The 20000-nt window shown below is 50.8% G+C and overlaps 1 protein-coding gene across 2 annotated transcripts in view; it reads right to left on the bottom strand.

Moving 5' to 3' along the window:
- LOC137803462 (integrin alpha-3-like) overlaps positions 1-16829 on the bottom strand; it is an 18351-nt gene extending 1522 nt beyond the window's left edge. The window contains exons 1-27 of one of the 2 annotated variants that reach the window (XM_068601932.1): positions 16700-16829; positions 16060-16227; positions 14486-14613; positions 12117-12202; positions 11327-11463; positions 10395-10501; positions 10162-10254; positions 9988-10047; positions 9750-9903; positions 9249-9442; positions 9077-9165; positions 8867-9000; positions 8546-8623; positions 8373-8440; positions 5170-5306; positions 3357-3500; positions 3004-3101; positions 2497-2665; positions 2295-2381; positions 2085-2164; positions 1852-1929; positions 1651-1750; positions 1405-1581; positions 1129-1227; positions 908-1018; positions 636-734; positions 1-59 (exon numbers count right to left, since the gene is read on the bottom strand). The exon at positions 1-59 is cut by the window's left edge and continues 67 nt beyond it. In XM_068601932.1, coding sequence (XP_068458033.1) covers positions 1-59; positions 636-734; positions 908-1018; positions 1129-1227; positions 1405-1581; positions 1651-1750; positions 1852-1929; positions 2085-2164; positions 2295-2381; positions 2497-2665; positions 3004-3101; positions 3357-3500; positions 5170-5306; positions 8373-8440; positions 8546-8623; positions 8867-9000; positions 9077-9165; positions 9249-9442; positions 9750-9903; positions 9988-10047; positions 10162-10254; positions 10395-10501; positions 11327-11463; positions 12117-12202; positions 14486-14613; positions 16060-16217 — 2924 coding nt within the window. In that variant the 5' untranslated portion in view covers positions 16218-16227; positions 16700-16829. Of the gene's footprint in view, positions 60-635; positions 735-857; positions 1019-1128; positions 1228-1404; positions 1582-1650; positions 1751-1851; positions 1930-2084; positions 2165-2294; positions 2382-2496; positions 2666-3003; positions 3102-3356; positions 3501-5169; positions 5307-8372; positions 8441-8545; positions 8624-8866; positions 9001-9076; positions 9166-9248; positions 9443-9749; positions 9904-9987; positions 10048-10161; positions 10255-10394; positions 10502-11326; positions 11464-12116; positions 12203-14485; positions 14614-16059; positions 16228-16699 lie in introns of those variants that run through there. The other variant, XM_068601933.1, reaches the window with a different exon arrangement.
- Positions 16830-20000: the final 3171 nt, after the last annotated feature.

The raw sequence follows: 20000 nt of genomic DNA, 5'->3' as shown, positions 1-20000 counted from the left end.
CACACGGGGGCTCCAGAGCCCGGCTGCTGCCCCGGGCCCGGGTAGATGTGGACTTCAATCTGCAGAGGAAGAACACTGCGGCTCAGGAGGGGGCGGAGCCCCACGGACCAGGAAGCAAAGAACCTGGATCATCAAGGATCGTCTTACTCGGAACCGACGGTTTAGAGCAGCAGTTCTCAAACGAGGGAACGTGAAGGCACTCCAGTGGGTATGTGAGATTTTTATAAAATATATTTAAAATAAGCATCCATTTTAAAATCCTTTAAAAAATAGTTTAATAAAGTATAAAATATGAGTGCAAGCTTATGAACTGATTTGCACATTCTATATTTAATCAAACCCTGATGGCACGGCGCTCGTTAGAGGTGATGAAAGCATGTTTCACAGCGATACAAATAGGTTGAGAACTTTACATGTAGAGAGGAAGTACAATCCTCAGACAGGAAGTACAATCCTCAGACAGGAAGTACAATCCTCAGACAGGAAGTACAATCCTCCTCTTACTCACAGATGGAGGTCAATGTAACAAAGTATTTCTTGGCCTCATGACAGCACGTGACAGACCAGGACTGGGAACACTAGGAACCACAACGTTTCTTTGCCTGTTGTGGTTCATACCAGATCAAGACCAGTACCTCGGTGCTCTGAGGCGCCATGCTGATGGTTGGCTTGCTCGTCTGCAGCTTCAGAGTCGCCCGGCCTCGAACCAGCACCCTGTGAGCATCACTGTAGTCCTGAAACACACGAGGACAGAGAACCTCAGCAGGTAGAGAACCTGAGCAGGTAGAGGACAGAGAACCTCAACAGGTAGAGAACCTCAACAGGTAGAGAACCTGAGCAGGTAGAGGACAGAGAACCTGCAGATGTTCCTTCATGTGGTTCTAAAAGGTGATGGAGGTGCTGGTACCTCCATCATGGTGGCGTTCCACAGTCTGGCTCTGACGGTCAGAGTGGCAGAGTGGCTCATGTCGGGAAGAGGACAGGTAAAGGTCTCACAGGTAGCTCCGTGAGCACAGTCCTGCACACAAACACACACACGTGTACTTTTTTACACTCGTCTGCTAAATCTATTGTCCAGCCCATACGATAAAGTGTCACCCACAAACCCAGTGACCAGAGTGTTCATACCAGGATGTAGGACGTCTTCTTTTGGTGGAGGACAGGTAGACCTTTTTCTCTCGGCTCCTCCTTCTCCAGACTCCTCTTTTTCTTCTTCTCCTTTGACACCTGAGCAAACAGGAACTCACTCTCACAAACAGATCACTCCGGATCAAATGTTCCAGCTGAATGACATGAGCCGGTTCCTCTGTGCTCTTCATTGAGAGTTTGTAGGTCTGACCCATGATGACCAGACCAGGTGAGTCCTATTAATATAAGAATGTAACATGAAGGCTGAGGTGTTACCAGCAGGTGGAGCGGGTTGATGATGTCACCGGGTGGAGCACAGTGAGTCTCAGATGAGCCGTTCACTTTGATCTCTGTGAGGTACAGCAGCCACTTCCCATTGGATGCCTCTGTTGGCCAATCAAACTCCACCTGCAGGTGGCCCAGGTGGCCCGGCGGCTTCCCACTGACGTGCACCTATTGGAGGAGGCCGTGGGTTATCACCTGACCGGGTCAGGCGCAGACGGTGACTAGTTCCAGACGCACCTGAAAGGTGAAGAGCAGCAGACTGCCCACATCGTCCGTCTCCTTGATGGCCGACTCGCCGACCACAGGACCGCTGAAGGAGACCGGACCTGGAGGGATTCTGTCAGGACACAATCAACCAGTAAGAGAGGTGAGGTCATCAGGTCAGAGGTCAACAGGTCAGAGGTCATCAGGAAGTGTTCTGGACTGAGTGGTGCTTACAGAGTGAGAGACGTCTGCAGAGAATACTCCACCAACAAGCAGGCGGAGACCGGAACCAGATCTGACTGCTCACTGAACCTGAAGACACACAGGAGACCCGACTCAGACAGAGGTGTGTGTGTGTGTGTGTGTGTGTGTGTGTGTGTGTGTGTGTGTGTGTGTGTGTGTGTGTGTGTGTGTGTGTGTGTGTGTGTGTGTGTGTGTGTGTGTGTGTGTGTGTGTGTGTGTCCTACGTGGACAGCTGCAGCAGAGACTGAATCTCTCTGGTGTCTAAACTGATTTCAGACGGCTGAAATATTATCAGCACCTGAACCTGAAATACAGAGAGACAAAGAATCAGTTTCCTTTGAGTCTCAGCCGGACCGTAGTGGGTCCAGCTGGACTGTAGTGGATCCAGCTGGACTGTAGTGGATCCAATAAAAAACTGTCAGGACACTGTGTACCTGCTGGTTGCTTTTGAACGGGTTCCCCAGCTCACACAGAAGAAAAGCGTCCTCAACAGAACACTCCACCACCGCCCGGATGTCACCCTGGAACACAGACAGCATTAATGGCTGGAGGAGTCTCAAGTCCTCCAGGGTCAGTCCGAGTCAGTCAGTCGAGTCCTTCAGGTGAGGCTCAAGTCCTCCAGGATGAAGGCGCTACCTTTGTTCGGACTCCGGAGTAAACCAGAGACGACGGGACGCTGATGTTCAGAGCGGCGTTGTGAGCGTCCTCCGCTTGTCGGCCCGGGGACGGTGTGTTGCTGACATTGATCTCCAGAACCAGTCTGTTAAAGCTGGCGTTGTAGAGCAACACCTGCCGGTCCTTCTGCCTGGAAACACACACACACACACACACACACACACACACACACACACACACACACACACACACACACACACACACACACACACACACACACACACACAGCAGTGTGAAGTCCTTTGCAACCCATTCGTTGAGGGGTGCAACGTTAGCGATGAGCTGACATGTCCTGTAAGACAAGTCCATGTCTTCTTTCTGGTCCGAGTCCATCAGGATACGTTAAGTACCGAAGTCCTTTAGGACAAGTTAGAACCTACACAACTATGTTAAGGCAGAAAGATAGGAAGCCTGGATCCTGTGTTTTCTTCTAGTGGAACCACAGTCCGTATGGAGGACTTCACTCACACAGCGAAGGGGTTCTGGTTCTCATCTGTGAACTGGGCTGTCATCTGCAGATTGCTATGGCAGCGGTTGTCAGAACCACAGGCCTTCTGGATGTGGATCTGATGGACGAAGAAAAAGACGTTCACACAGTCAGTGCTGCTGTAAACTGACTTGTGATCTGGGTTCTGGGTTCCAATAGACGTCCGTAGGTTCTGTTTATTTCAGACTTTAGTTTGGTTTGATTATGACTTGGGTTTTGGCTGTGGTTCTGATGCGTTCTGTGGTGGGTTCCAATGTAGGTTCATGGTTTTATGAAGGATGTTTGAGTTCTGATGGGTTCTGATCGAGGCTATGAAGGCTGTTTGGGTTCTGACCTGGGTTCTGATGGGTCGAGGTGACCGGCTCAGTACTGGGAGGCGCTTCAGGTCCTGTACAGCGTTTTTTTTCTTGGGAAGCTTCTCATGTAAAGACACGTTCAGGGAGAACACCAGAGGTTCTACTTGGTCTCGGATCGGACTCTGCAGAATACAGAACGGAAGAACCTCATTGACATGGTAGTGAAAGGATTCCAGAGGGTCCTTGAACGCACCAACAGTGACAGTTTTCAGACAGTTAACAGGGTGCTAACACACCCTAGCGGCATGGCGATGAATTGTAAAGCAACGCGGTCCCTCGACGCAGAACTTTGAATGCTCAACGACAGCGTCACGTCAACGGCGTAGGTACGGTGTCGACATGACGCAGAACCATAAACTAGGCTTAACAGGGCGCTGAAAGAGTGCAAACAGGGCGCTGACAGTGCGCTAACAGGGCGCTGACATGGCGCTGACATGGCGCTAACAGAGTGCAAACAGGGCGCTGACATGGCGCTGACATGGCGCTAACAGGGCGCTAACAGAGTGCAAACAGGGCGCTGACAGGGCGCTAACAGGGCGCTAACAGGGCGCTAACAGAGTGCAAACAGGGCGCTGACAGGGCGCTAACAGAGAGCAAACAGGGCGCTGACATGGCGCTAACAGGGCGCTAACAGGGCGCTAACATGGCGCTAACAGAGTGCAAACAGGGCGCTAACAGGGCGCTAACAGGGCGCTAACAGGGCGCTAACAGAGTGCAAACAGGGCGCTGACAGGGTGCTGACAGGGCGCTGACATGGCGCTAACAGAGTGCAAACAGGGCGCTGACATGGCGCTAACAGAGTGCAAACAGGGCGCTGACATGGCGCTAACAGGGCGCTAACAGAGTGCAAACAGGGCGCTGACAGGGCGCTAACAGAGAGCAAACAGGGCGCTGACATGGCGCTAACAGGGCGCTAACAGGGCGCTAACATGGCGCTAACAGAGTGCAAACAGGGCGCTGACAGGGCGCTAACAGAGAGCAAACAGGGCGCTGACATGGCGCTAACAGGGCGCTAACAGGGCGCTAACAGGGCGCTATACATGGCGATAACAGAGTGCAAACAGGGCGTTGACAGGGCGCTAACAGGGCGCTAACAGGTCGCTAACAGAGTGGCAAACAGGGCGCTGACAGGGCGCTGACAGGGTGCTGACAGGGCGCTGACATGGCGCTAACAGAGTGCAAACAGGGCGCTGACATGGCGCTAACAGAGTGCAAACAGGGCGCTGACATGGCGCTGACATGGCGCTAACAGGGCGCTAACAGGGCGCTAACAGGGCGCTGACAGGGCGCTGACAGGGCGCTGACAGGGCGCTGACAGGGCGCTAACAGGGCGCTGACAGGGCGCTGACAGGGCGCTAACAGGGCGCTAACAGTGCGCTAACAGAGTGCAAACAGGGCGCTGACAGGGCGCCTAACAGGGCGCTAACAGAGTGCAAACAGGGCGCTGACAGGGCGCTAACAGGGCGCTAACAGGGCGCTAACAGAGTGCAAACAGGGCGCTGACAGGGCGCTAACAGGGCGCTAACAGAGTGCAAACATGGCGCTAACAGAGTGCAAACAGGGCGCTAACAGGGCGCTAACAGGGCGCTAACAGGGCGCTAACAGGGCGCTAACAGAGTGCAAACAGGGCGCTGACATGGCGCTGACAGGGCGCTAACAGGGCGCTGACAGGGCGCTGACAGGGCGCTGACAGGGCGCTGACAGGGCGCTAACAGTGCGCTAACAGAGTGCAAACAGGGTGCTGACATGGCGCTAACAGGGCGCTAACAGAGGGCGCTGACAGTGTCTCACCAGCAGCTGGACGCTCAGAATTTCACAGTGTTTTTTCGGCATCGACAGGAAACCAGAATATATGCTCTGCCCGTTGTCACGGAAAAGGAGGCGGGACTTGATGCTGGTGATGTCAGCAGTGACAGTGAAGCGGACGGCTGAGAGAGAGAGAGAGAGAGAGAGGGGGGGGGAGAGAGAGAGAGAGGGGGGGGGGGGGAGAGAGAGAGAGAGAGAGAGGGAGAGGGAGAGGAGGGGGGGGAGAGAGGGGGGGAGAGGGAGGGGGAGGGGGGGGGGGGAGGAGAGAGAGAGAGAGAGAGAGAGAGAGAGAGAGAGAGAGAGAGAGAGAGGAGAGAGAGAGAGAGAGAGAGAGAGAGAGGGGGGGGGAGAGAGAGAGAGAGGGGGGGAGAGAGAGAGGGAGAGGAGGGGGGGGGAGAGAGGGGGGGAGAGGGAGGGGGAGGGGGGGGGGGAGGAGAGAGAGAGAGAGAGAGAGAGAGAGAGAGAGAGAGAGAGAGAGAGAGAGAGAGAGAGAGAGAGGTGGAAAGAGAGGGAGGTGGAGAGAGAAGAGAGAGGTAGAGAGGGAGGTAGAGAGAGAGGTAGAGAGAGAGAGACCTCACAAACATGCCATGCACAAACAAGTGAAGCACAAATGCTGAAAACCACAGGTTCTGTTTCTGCATGTTCTGCATGTTCTGCGTGTTCTACGTAATAATACATTCATTGTTCATTCTTAACGTGTGTGTGTGTTTAGTGTCATAGCAACAGTGTGGGACCTCGTCTATGATTGGTCAAATTAATGAGACAGAAGCAGGACACGTAAAGCTCCCCGAGGAATTGTGTGTGTGTGTGTGTGTGTGTGTGTGTGTCAGATGTAATATTAGCAGTAATCTGTAATGTGATTTATCATTCACAGGAACACACAGAAGACGAGGACATACAAGGACGCAGCATGATGTCATCGTGTGTGTGTGTGTGTGTGTGTGTGTGTGTGTGTGTGTGTGTGTGTGTGTGTGTGTGTGTGTCACTTTGTTGATTAACAGCAGGTGTTAATTGACAGCATTATCCTGTCAATCAATCAGGTCGGCAAATTAGCTGAGAGCACAAGCACACACACACACACACACACACACACACACACACACACACACACACACACACACACACACACACACACACACACACACACACAGGAGGCAGACGAACTTTAACAGCCTCATGAACAGTCCGTCTGTCAGGTTAGCAACATAAACTAAGCTAGCAGGTCAGAGAGACACCGTGTCCTCATTCACAGTATCTATTTATAGAGATAAGGATGTAAACACACATGTATATACACGTCTGCTTTTGTTATTTCATGAATAATAATTAAAGCTGTGTGGCGCTCGACAACACGCATCACGTCTCTACGTGCAGCTTAGACCCCGTTGTGTGAATGTCATGTGAATCAGTGGCGCAATGACAACGTGACGGCAAAGTGCTGCTCCTCACCCATGAACACATAAACGGACATGTACCTCACTACAAGAACTCATTACTCCCCAAACCTCCACCCGCACCCTCAGCTCCACAAACCGCTCCACCATGGACCACCAGGTCCCCAACACCAAGCTCCACCATGGACCACTAGGTCCCCAACACCAAGCTCCACCATGGACCACCAGGTCCCCAACACCAAGCTCCACCATGGACCACTAGGTCCCCAACACCAAGCTCCACCATGGACCACCAGGTCCCCAACACCAAGCTCCACCATGGACCACTAGGTCCCCAACACCAAGCTCCACCATGGACCACTAGGTCCCCAACACCAAGCTCCACTATGGACCACCAAGTCCCCAACACCAAGCTCCACCATGGACCACCAGGTCCCCAACACCAAGCTCCACTATGGACCACCAGGTCCCCAACACCAAGCTCCACCATGGACCACTAGGTCCCCAACACCAAGCTCCACCATGGACCACCAGGTCCCCAACACCAAGCTCCACTATGGACCACTAGGTCCCCAACACCAAGCTCCACTATGGACCACTAGGTCCCCAACACCAAGCTCTACCATGGACCAACAGGTCCCCAACACCAAGCTCTACCATGGACCACCAGGTCCCCAACACCAAGCTCCACCATGGACCACCAGGTCCCCAACACCAAGCTCCACTATAGACCACTAGGTCCCCAACACCAAGCTCCACTATAGACCACCAGGTCCCCAACACCAAGCTCCACCATGGACCACCAGGTCCCCAACACCAAGCTCCACCATGGACCACCAGGTCCCCAACGCCAAGCTCCACCATGGACCACCAGGTCCCCAACACCAAGCTCCACTATGGACCACTAGGTCCCCAACACCAAGCTCTACCATGGACCAACAGGTCCCCAACACTAAGCTCCACTATAGACCACCAGGTCCCCAACACCAAGCCCCATCATGGACCACCAGGTCCGCAACACCAAGCTCCACCATGGACCACCAGGTCCCCAACACCAAGCTCCACCATGGACCACCAGGTCCCCAACACCAAGCTCCACCATGGACCACCAGGTCCCCAACACCAAGCTCCACTATGGACCACTAGGTCCCCAACACCAAGCTCCACTATGGACCACGAGGTCCCCAACACCAAGCTCCACCATGGACCACCAGGTCCCCAACACCAAGCTCCACCATGGACCACCAGGTCCCCAACACCAAGCTCCACCATGGACCACCAGGTCCCCAACACCAAGCTCTACCATGGACCACCAGGTCCCCAACACCAAGCTCCACCATGGACCACCAGGTCCCCAACACCAAGCTCCACTATAGACCACTAGGTCCCCAACACCAAGCTCCACTATAGACCACTAGGTCCCCAACACCAAGCTCCACCATGGACCACCAGGTCCCCAACACCAAGCTCCACCATGGACCACCAGGTCCCCAACACCAAGCTCCACCATGGACCACCAGGTCCCCAACACCAAGCTCCACCATGGACCACCAGGTCCCCAACACCAAGCTCCACCATGGACCACCAGGTCCCCAACACCAAGCTCCACCATGGACCACCAGGTCCCCAACACCAAGCTCCACTATAGACCACCAGGTCCCCAACACCAAGCTCCACTATGGACCACCAGGTCCCCAACACCAAGCTCCACCATGGACCACCAGGTCCCCAACACCAAGCTGAATAATATGAATATATGCATATCGTTAGAATAAATATGAAGTGTTTACTTACTGACGTTGTCTCTGTCGCTCCTCTCTCCAGTGCTGAAGGTGTAGGAGAAACACACCTCCACCTGAATGCTGGCACACACACAGACACACGAGTCCCTAGCTGCTAGCAGTTAGCTCTTAGCTGCTAGCAGTTAGCTCTTAGCTGCTAGCAGTTAGCGGGGGTTTGAATCTCACCAGAAGTCACAAGTCTTCGGTTCGATGACGTCCGGAGAAACTCTGAGAGATTTATTGAGGTGAACGACTGGACGAGTTCTGAGGACATGAATCACTTAATATGAGTGACATATTTCATATATAATGTAAAAATACATAAAACAGTCATTTAATGTTGCTGCATACCAGGAATTAACTGTACTGTTTACCAATGTAATATATTTTCATATAACAAGTTCTAGTCATAATGATGTTATATATAGTACATTGGGAGAGTTTGTACTAGAACTGCGGTTAGTTACCGGTGTTTATGGGCAGTTACAGGAAGTTATTGATAGTTACCTGAGCAGAGCAACAGTGTCATCCAGAGAGCCCACCAGCAGGTCTGGATACTGGTTCCCATCAACATCCAGACCTCCAGACAGAGAGTAGCCAAAGGTCCTGAACGCCGGAGAGACCCTGCTGCCCCAGATCACCTGCAGGGGGCACAGAGGTTTGGGGCTCAGGGGGTTTGGTACCAGGAGGTTACAGGACATCAGTCAGAGAAGAGACCTGGCTCGGTTCCGTAGAGACCCCCTCGCTGCTACCGGTCCAGATCCTCACACTTCCTGTTTCATGGAAAGGAGCTCCGACTGCAAAGTCTGCAACAGCACAAACATGTCAGCGACTCCATTCATCCGTCCGAGCGCTCAGATCATCCCGATGTCTCGGTCCATCACCGCACCCTGGAAGCCGTCCTGGTCCAGGTCTCCGGCAGCAGCCACAGCCATGCCGAACGCCGACCCGATCGGCCCCGTCAGCACGGCGCTGGGCCGAGAGTCAAAGCGGCCGCCTGCATTCATGTACACGTACACCGCCCCGCCCGCCTCCGGCTGACGCTGGAAGTAAAAAGGAGCGCCCACCAGCAGATCGTTCCACCTGCAGGACGATGAGGACCAGTCGCTTGATCTTGATCCAGTCAGACTGGTTTCAGACTGGATGGATCGTCTGCTGCTGCGATGTTTATTATGTTTTGGGTTATGCTTCAGAACGGATCTCCAGACTTCCACATTTTCAAACTTCTCTAAACTTTTGTCAGCAGGAGGGTTAAAAGACTACTGCAGAGTTATCATCAAACTCTAATTAAAGTCACGGCTCGATATGAACCGTGACACAGCAGTCGCTTCCTGAGAGAAGACCACAAACAGGAAGTGACCTCATTATGAATGTGTGTATCCTCCGTTACCCGTCGTTGTCGAGGTCGGCGGTTGCCACGGCATTCCCGAAGTACGAGCCCGTCTGTTCGCCGCGTAAAGTCTGCTGAGTCGTCAGGAAGGCCGACCGCTTGTCAGCCAGCAGGACGGAACCACGAGCGTCCTCTCTGCTGTCCTTCGGAGCTCCTGTTCAATCAGGATCAATAAGGGTCGATACAGGATCAATAAGGGTCGATATGTTGATCAGCTAGTGATGTATTTAGAACTAACCCGTTACTATGGTTTCATCCTCCTGAGAGAGAAGACTCCGAGCCCGAGTCACTGAATATCCTACACACACACACACACACACACACACACACACACACACACACACACACACACACACACACACACGTTAAAAGGAGGAAGAGCAGGAGGAGGAGCATTTAAAGGACAGGTCACCTATGTAAATGTTTCTGCGCTGCAGGTTGGGGAAGACGCTCCTCTTGGTGTCAAAGACAACGTCTGGATTCATCCAGGAGACGTGGACGTTCCCTACAACACACACACACACACACGCACGTACACACACACGCACACAAACACACAAACACACAGGAGACAAACATCCATAATTGACCAGAGCAGACGTTAGCCCCACAGAGCAGAGGTCATATAGAGGTCATAAAGGTCACCTTGCCACTCGTAGCTTCCAGGTGAGCCCACGATGACGTCGGTCTGCGTGATGGAGGCAGAGATCCCCATGTTGCACATGACCTCACTGCTGACATCACCCAGGTAGCTGAAACACAACCAGGACACATCTCCTGTCATGTGACCTACCTGTCATGTAACCTGCCTGTCATGTGACCTGCCTGTCATGTGACCTGCCTGTCATGTGACCTGCCTGTCATGTGACCTGCCTGTCATGTGACATACCTGTCATGTGACCTGCCTGTCATGTGACATACCTGTCATGTAACCTGCCTGTCATGTGACCTGCCTGTCATGTGACCTGCCTGTCATGTGACATACCTGTCATGTGACCTGCCTGTCATGTGACATACCTGTCATGTAACCTGCCTGTCATGTGACCTGCCTGTCATGTGAACTGCCTGTCATGTGACATACCTGTCATGTGACCTGCCTGTCATGTGACCTGCCTGTCATGTGACATACCTGTCATGTGACCTGCCTGTCATGTGACATACCTGTCATGTAACCTGCCTGTCATGTGACCTGCCTGTCATGTGACCTGCCTGTCATGTGACCTGCCTGTCATGTGACATACCTGTCATGTGACCTGCCTGTCATGTGACATACCTGTCATGTAACCTGCCTGTCATGTGACCTGCCTGTCATGTGACCTGCCTGTCATGTGACATACCTGTCATGTGACCTGCCTGTCATGTGACCTGCCTGTCATGTGACATACCTGTCATGTGACCTGCCTGTCATGTGACACACCTGTCATGTGACCAGCCTGTCATGTGATACACCTGTCATGTGACCAGCCTGTCATGTGACATACCTGTCATGTGACACACCTGTCATGTGACCAGCCTGTCATGTGACACACCTGTCATGTGACCAGCCTGTCATGTGACCTACCTGTCATGTGACCTACCTGCATGGCTGGTCGGGGTTCTGCCAGTGGATGTCCGTGTCGTTGTACTGCAGGTCGTTTCCACGGAGATAACATCGGCCAATCATGTGTCTGAGTTTGAACGCTCCGTAGAATTTAACGAAGCGATGACCGCACACCTGGAGGAAGTGAGGAGACGGGTTAACTAGTTTGCTAGTTAATTAGTTAAAGACAGTAACTAGTGAATGATTCACTCAGCTAGTTATAATCATTTCAGTCATGTGATTAGTTCGTCTGACAGATTATGAATCAGGTGACGAGTGTGACGGAATAGAGGAAGCAGCAGGAGGAGGATGAAGAAGAGGAGAAAGAGGAGGATGAAGAAGAGGAGGAGGATCTGGGTCCCCACCCTAAAATGGCTTCCTGGTGGGAGGAGCTGAGAGACCACAAAGGAGGAGTGTCGTGACATCAGGTGACCAGTAAGTTAATAATAATGTATTCTCTGCATTCGAGCCGTCCTTGATGAAGGAGCAGTGGACTGAGAGGCCGGGAGCAGCTGGGGGTTCACTGTCTTGCTCAAGGACACTTCAGCATGTGAACTATGGGGGACCGGCTCCCCTCGACCCCTGAGCTACAGACGCCCCAGTTAGGTAGTCGGTCACTTGAATGGACTAGTTAGTGTGTTAGTTGTCTGGTTAGACAAACTCAGTGCAACAAAATGAATGTTCTCCTCATGCCAACCAACAAACTGAAACATAAAAAGATGTGGTGGAGTGGAGTGAGAGTTTAAGGACAGTAACACCTTAATCAGCCAATAGGAACAGAGACTCACCAGCACCCGCCCCCCAGGTCTGCCCTGACTGGCTACTGAGACGCCCAACCACATGTCCTCGATCCGGTCTTCAGACAGGTTCAGGTCTGAAGGACAGAACATTGTGAATGTCATTCATCAGAAAACTGAACTTCTCTGATTGGCTGTTGCTGTGGTTACTTCAGATCACAGATAACAAAACCAGACAGCAGCTGTCACGTCTCACTGAGGGATGGACTACCCATAATGCACCAGGAGAGAGAGATAACATCTCAGGGCTTGAAACAGATGTTGATATTAGTCACCTAAAAGCTCCAACTGGAGACTTCCTTCTGTTCATGAAGAGTAAACGAAAGCTGTTTGTTCTACGACCGTTGTTACTGGTCTCCTTAAAGGGACCAGGAGACGCTCATCTAGACCTTTACTCCCAGTAGGATGGACCATTGTTACTGGTCTCCTTAAAGGGACCAGGAGACGCTCATCTAGACCTTTACTCCCAGTAGGATGGACCGTTGTTACTGGTCTCCTTAAAGGGACCAGGAGACGCTCATCTAGACCTTTACTCCCAGTAAGATGGATCGTTGTTACTGGTCTCCTTAAAGGGACCAGGAGACGCTCATCTAGACCTTTACTCCCAGTAGGATGGACCATTGTTACTGGTCTCCTTAAAGGGACCAGGAGACGCTCATCTAGACCTTTACTCCCAGTAGGATGGACCGTTGTTACTGGTCTCCTTAAAGGGACCAGGAGACGCTCATCTAGACCTTTACTCCCAGTAGGATGGATCGTTGTTACTGGTCTCCTTAAAGGGACCAGGAGACGCTCATCTAGACCTTTACTCCCAGTAGGATGGACCATTGTTACTGGTCTCCTTAAAGGGACCAGGAGACGCTCATCTAGACCTTTACTCCCAGTAGGATGGATCATTGTTACTGGTCTCCTTAAAGGGACCAGGAGACGCTCATCTAGACCTTTACTCCCAGTAGGATGGACCGTTGTTACTGGTCTCCTTAAAGGGACCAGGAGACGCTCATCTAGACCTTTACTCCCAGTAGGATGGACCGTTGTTACTGGTCTCCTTAAAGGGACCAGGAGACGCTCATCTAGACCTTTACTCCCAGTAGGATGGACCATTGTTACTGGTCTCCTTAAAGGGACCAGGAGACGCTCATCTAGACCTTTACTCCCAGTAGGATGGATCGTTGTTACTGGTCTCCTTAGAGGGACCAGGAGACGCTCATCTAGACCTTTACTCCCAGTAGGATGGACCATTGTTACTGGTCTCCTTAAAGGGACCAGGAGACGCTCATCTAGACCTTTACTCCCAGTAGGATGGATCGTTGTTACTGGTCTCCTTAAAGGGACCAGGAGACGCTCATCTAGACCTTTACTCCCAGTAGGATGGACCATTGTTACTGGTCTCCTTAAAGGGACCAGGAGACGCTCATCTAGACCTTTACTCCCAGTAGGATGGACCGTTGTTACTGGTCTCCTTAAAGGGACCAGGAGACGCTCATCTAGACCTTTACTCCCAGTAGGATGGACCGTTGTTACTGGTCTCCTTAGAGGGACCAGGAGACGCTCATCTAGACCTTTACTCCCAGTAGGATGGACCGTTGTTACTGGTCTCCTTAGAGGGACCAGGAGACGCTCATCTAGACCTTTACTCCCAGTAGGATGGACCGTTGTTACTGGTCTCCTTAAAGGGACCAGGAGACGCTCATCTAGACCTTTACTCCCAGTAGGATGGACCGTTGTTACTGGTCTCCTTAAAGGGACCAGGAGACGCTCATCTAGACCTTTACTCCCAGTAGGATGGACCGTTGTTACTGGTCTCCTTAAAGGGACCAGGAGACGCTCATCTAGACCTTTACTCCCAGTAGGATGGATCGTTGTTACTGGTCTCCTTAAAGGGACCAGGAGACGCTCATCTAGACCTTTACTCCCAGTAGGATGGACCGTTGTTACTGGTCTCCTTAAAGGGACCAGGAGACGCTCATCTAGACCTTTACTCCCAGTAGGATGGACCGTTGTTACTGGTCTCCTTAAAGGGACCAGGAGACGCTCATCTAGACCTTTACTCCCAGTAGGATGGACCGTTGTTACTGGTCTCCTTAAAGGGACCAGGAGACGCTCATCTAGACCTTTACTCCCAGTAGGATGGATCGTTGTTACTGGTCTCCTTAAAGGGACCAGGAGACGCTCGTCTAGACCTTTACTCCCAGTAGGATGGACCGTTGTTACTGGTCTCCTTAAAGGGACCAGGAGACGCTCATCTAGACCTTTACTCCCAGTAGGGTGTTATATTGACACCAGTCATTCTCAGAAAGGAAATGGGTCTCTAATGAAAGACTTCAAGGGGCTTCCTGGTTAAATCCAGGTAGTCTCACCTGGATTTATGAGCTTCATTCTGCTGCACTCTGATTGGTCGGCGGTGATTGGGCAGCTGTACACTCCTCCTGTTCGATTAGCTGGAACATTAGTCTCCGCCTTCTCCCTGGGCGCGCCGACCAATAGCCTGACAGGACAAGACATGTGAGATAGGTGAGACGAGACAAGACAGGTGAGGAAGTAATGGAGGAGGAGGGGGAAGGGGAAGTCCATAAGTTGCCTCCTGACAACCTTTCCTTCCCACCTTTCTTCTGTGGAAAACGTCACAGGGTCAAAGGTCAGCGCATGCTCCCTGAGACAGACTCAGCTGATCGGGTCACATGACTGAGAAACAGAGTCCTCCGTCCGTCCTTGTCTGGTTCCTCCATCTGTCCTTCAGACGGAGACGTCATGATTACAAAGGACCCAAACCCTGCTTCTGTTCGACCAATCAGAGGACACCTCCCTCTCACGCCGGGGAGAGAGATTTTTGTGTGTGTGTGTGGTCCATTAGTAGAAATCCTATTAGAGGCCATAAAGAGACGGTTGTCAAGGTGACCTCTGGGTGACCTCCACATTCTGATGGGCGTGGCCTCCGTGGGGCGACAGGAAGTCAGTGATTGCAGCTCGCCGTGTTTCAAATGCTGCATCTTTATATGGAGAACCTTAAGGAACCTTCAAGGAACCCTGTAGACTCGCAGCACCTTCTGACTGATTCTTATTATGTATAATTATATTATGACGATATTACTATATTATTATTACATAATCATTTTGTTATGATTATAGCATCATATTATATTATTATATTGAAAAAAAAGCTTTTTGCCTCTAAGGCCGAGCCCTAAACTCATCTCCTTACTCTATCTCTAAGGCCGAGCCCTAAACTCATCTCCTTACTCTATCTCTAAGGTCGAGCCCTAAACTCATCTCCTTACTCTATCTCTAAGGTCGAGCCCTAAACTCATCTCCTTACTCTATCTCTAAGGTCGAGCCCTAAACTCATCTCCTTACTCTATCTCTAAGGTCGAGCCCTAAACTCATCTCCTTACTCTATCTCTAAGGTCGAGCCCTAAACTCATCTCCTTACTCTATCTCTAAGGTCGAGCCCTAAACTCATCTCCTTACTCTATCTCTAAGGTCGAGCCCTAAACTCATCTCCTTACTCTATCTCTAAGGTCGAGCCCTAAACTCATCTCCTTACTCTATCTCTAAGGTCGAGCCCTAAACTCATCTCCTTACTCTATCTCTAAGGCCGAGCCCTACAGAGGAACCTCATCTCCTTACTCTATCTGTAAGGCCGAGCCCTACAGAGGAACCTCATCTCCTTACTCTATCTCTAAGGCCGAGCCCTAAACTTATCTCCTTACTCTATCTCTAAGGCCGAGCCCTACAGAGGAACCTGCACGTTGTAACATGAGAAGATAAGCTAATAGGGAAAATATTTATAATGTTGTGTATGTGTGAAAAACAATTAGACTATAAAATAACTTTGTGATTGTGTTGAGTTCTCAGAGCCGACTCAGCAGACCCTGAAGGCCACCACTGCCCTGCTGCAGAGAGACAGACAGGTAACAGACAGACGTGTACTCACAGGTGACTGTCTGTCTTCAGGTTCTGGTGCAGAGAGACAGACAGTCCAAAGAGACTCCCGTCTCGTCCCGTCTTCAGCAGTGAGAACGCCGTGTCGAGGTTAAAGGTCACGCACACGCCGAGCCACGCGCTCAGCAGCACGATCACGCCTGTCGCCATGGAGACACAGCTGAGAGGACAACAACAACAACAACAGTCTCAGACAGGTGGAACTTAACAAGGTATATACACAATATTGTAACCTGGTTCTAGGAGAACAGACTCTCCCCCTCATAGAAAAATGATGTTCCAGAACCAATACGCATGTTCCATCACATTCACATCAAACACCTTGATCATACAATTATTTTAGTTTGATTGTTTTTACATGTGTGTTTGACGTATTACAAATACATTCATAATTGTGTGTTTGTGTTCTTGCTTTCCTGCTGAATTTAAGCATACTTTACATTCTAAACTCTGCGGTGTGAGGCGGAGCCAACAAAGCTAACCCTTAACCCCGACGGTCAGAATGTCAACGCCTACATTTATTATTGATGACAAAAACAGCTTCAAGAAATATGTGAGAATCAAAGTGCAGTCTAAAGAAGAGAAGAAGAAGAAAGAGAAGAGAGAGAAGAAAGAGAAGATGAAAGCCAAACCTCGTCTTCCTCGTCAGCCTTGTTCTTCCGTCTGCTAACCCTCCGCTCGCTCTCTCATTCTCATTCCTCAGTCATGCTCGCTCGCCCTCAAATGAAATCATGTCTCTCTCTCCGCCCACTCTCTCTCTCTCTCTCTCTCTCTCTCTCTCTCTCTCTCTCTCTCTCTCTCTCTCTCTCTCTCTGTCTCTTGCTCTCTCATACTCTCGCTCTCTCTCTCTCTCTCTCTCTCGCTCTCTCATACTCTCTCTCTCTCTCTCTCTCTCTCTCGCTCTCTCATACTCTCTCTCTCTCTCTCTCTCGCTCTCTCGCTCTCTCATACTCTCTCTCTCTCTCATACTCTCTCTCTCTCTCTCTCTCTGTCTCTCTCTCTCTCATACTTTCTCTCTCTCTCTCTCTCTCTCTCTCTCTCTCTCTCACTCTCTCTCATTCTCTCTCTCTCTCTCTCTCTCTCTCTCTCTCTCTCTCTCTCTCTCTCACTCTCTCTCATTCTCTCTCTCTCTCTCTCTCTCTCTCTCTCTCTTCAAGTTCTTGGGGTAGGTCAAGATAGGTCTTGGTCCTGGTTCTGGGATATGTCTTGGTCCTGGGATAGGTCTCGGTCCTGGTCCTGGGATAGGTCTTGGTCCTGGGATAGGTCCTGGTCCTGGTCCTGGGATAGGTCCTGGTCCTGGGATAGGTCTCGGTCCTGGTCCTGGGATAGGTCTTGGTCCTTGGATAGGTCCTAGTCCTGGGATAGGTCTTGGTCCTGGGATAGGTCTTGGTCCTGGGATAGTTTCTGGTCCTGGGATCGTTCATAGTCCTTGGATAGGTCCTGGTACTGGGATAGGTCCTGGTCCTGGGATAGGTCTTGGTCCTTGGATAGGTCCTAGTCCTGGGATAGGTCTTGGTCCTGGGATAGGTCTTGGTCCTGGGATAGTTTCTCGTCCTGGGATCGTTCATGGTCCTTGGATAGGTCCTGGTACTGGGATAGGTCCTGGTCCTGGGATAGGTCTTGGTCCTGGTCCTGGGATAGGTCTTGGTCCTGGCATAGGTCCTGGTCCTGGGATAGGTCTTGGTCCTGGGATAGGTCCTGGTCCTGGGATAGGTCTTGGTCCTTGCATAGGTCCTGGTCCTGGGATAAGTCCTGGTCCTGGGACAGGTCTTGGTCCTTGGATAGGTCCTGGTCCTGGGATAGGTCCTGGTCCTGGGATAGGTCCTGGGATAGGTCTTGGTCCTGGGATAGGTCCTGGTTCTGGGATAGGTCCTGGTCCTGGGATAGGTCCGGGTCCTGGGATAGGTCCTGGTCCTGGGATAGGTCCTGGGATAGGTCCTGGTCATGGGATAGGTCTTGATCCTGGGATAGGTCTTGGTCCTTGGATAGGTCCTGGTACTGGGATAGGTCCTGGTCTTGGGATAGGTCTTGGTCCTTGGATAGGTCCTGGTACTGGGATAGGTCCTGGGATAGGTCTTGGTCCTGGGATAGGTCCTGGTCCTGGGATAGGTCCTGGTCCTGGGATAAGTCCTGGTCCTGGGACAGGTCCTGGTTCTGGGATAGGTCCTGGTCCTGGGATAGGTCCGGGTCCTGGGATAGGTCCTGGTCCTGGGATAGGTCCTGGTCCTGGGATAGGTCCTGGGATAGGTCTTGGTCTTGGGATAGGTCCTGGTCCTGGGATAGGTCCTGGTCCTGGGATAGGTCTTGGTCCTGGGATAGGTCTTGGTCCTGGGATAGGTCCTGGTCCTGGGATAGGTCTTGGTCCTGGGATAGGTCTTGGTCCTGGGATAGGTCCTGGTCCTGGGATAGGTCCTGGTCCTCATAGTTCTCGTTACTACATGAGCTGCAACATTCTGGAACAACTGGAGAGACCCAAGGGCTTATCAGAGCAGCCTGATAATAAGGAATTACAGTAATCCAGTCTAGAAGTAACAATTGCGTAGATCAAGGATCAATGAAGAAACTTGGGCTGCACCCTCGACGCTGGATGATAAACTGCTGGTTATCATTTGATCCTCGTTTGCTAATGCTGCACCAAAAACGTTGCAAATTTCACGCACAAGTAGATTACTTGCAAAGTCAATGCGCGAATATCGCATTTGACGCGTGGCATAAGCCAATCAGCGTTAAGAAGTTCCGCCTGTCATCACGGCTGTCCTGCTGTTTGTTAACAAACTGTTTGTTAACGAGTTGTTGTTTGTTAACGAGCTGTTTGTTAACAAACTGTTAACGAGTTGTTGTTTGTTAACGAGCTGTTTGTTAACAAACTGTTAACGAGCTGTTTGTTAACGAGCTGTTTGTTACTGAGCTGTTTGTTAACGAGCTGTTTGTTACTGAGCTGTTTGTTAACGAGCTGTTTGTTAACAAGCTGTTTGTTAACAAGCTGTTTGTTAACGAGCTGTTTGTTAACAAGCTGTTTGTTACTGAGCTGTTTGTTACTGAGCTGTTTGTTACTGAGCTGTTTGTTACTGAGCTGTTTGTTAACGAGCTGTTTGTTAACAAGCTGTTTGTTAACGAGCTGTTTGTTACTGAGCTGTTTGTTAACAAGCTGTTTGTTAACAAGCTGTTTGTTAACGAGCTGTTTGTTACTGAGCTGTTTGTTACTGAGCTGTTTGTTACTGAGCTGTTTGTTAACGAGCTGTTTGTTAACGAGCTGTTTGTTAACGAGCTGTTTGTTACTGAGCTGTTTGTTACTGAGCTGTTTGTTACTGAGCTGTTTGTTACTGAGCTGTTTGTTAACGAGCTGTTTGTTAACAAGCTGTTTGTTAACGAGCTGTTTGTTACTGAGCTGTTTGTTAACAAGCTGTTTGTTACTGAGCTGTTTGTTAACAAGCTGTTTGTTAACGAGCTGTTTGTTAACGAGCTGTTTGTTAACGAGCTGTTTGTTAACGAGCTGTTTGTTACTGAGCTGTTTGTTACTGAGCTGTTTGTTACTGAGCTGTTTGTTACTGAGCTGTTTGTTAACAAGCTGTTTGTTAACGAGCTGTTTGTTACTGAGCTGTTTGTTAACGAGCTGTTTGTTAACGAGCTGTTTGTTAACGAGCTGTTTGTTAACGAGCTGTTTGTTACTGAGCTGTTTGTTAACGAGCTGTTTGTTAACAAGCTGTTTGTTACTGAGCTGTTTGTTAACAAGCTGTTTGTTAACGAGCTGTTTGTTAACGAGCTGTTTGTTAACGAGCTGTTTGTTAACAAGCTGTTTGTTAACGAGCTGTTTGTTACTGAGCTGTTTGTTAACAAGCTGTTTGTTAACAAGCTGTTTGTTAACGAGCTGTTTGTTACTGAGCTGTTTGTTAACGAGCTGTTTGTTACTGAGCTGTTTGTTACTGAGCTGTT

Source organism: Clinocottus analis, unplaced genomic scaffold, assembly GCF_023055335.1.
Source record: "Clinocottus analis isolate CAN_PGR_092001 unplaced genomic scaffold, fCliAna1.0.p SCAF_56, whole genome shotgun sequence".
Lineage (NCBI taxonomy): Eukaryota > Metazoa > Chordata > Actinopteri > Perciformes > Cottidae > Clinocottus > Clinocottus analis.
This window is presented reverse-complemented; position numbering and strand designations above follow the sequence as displayed.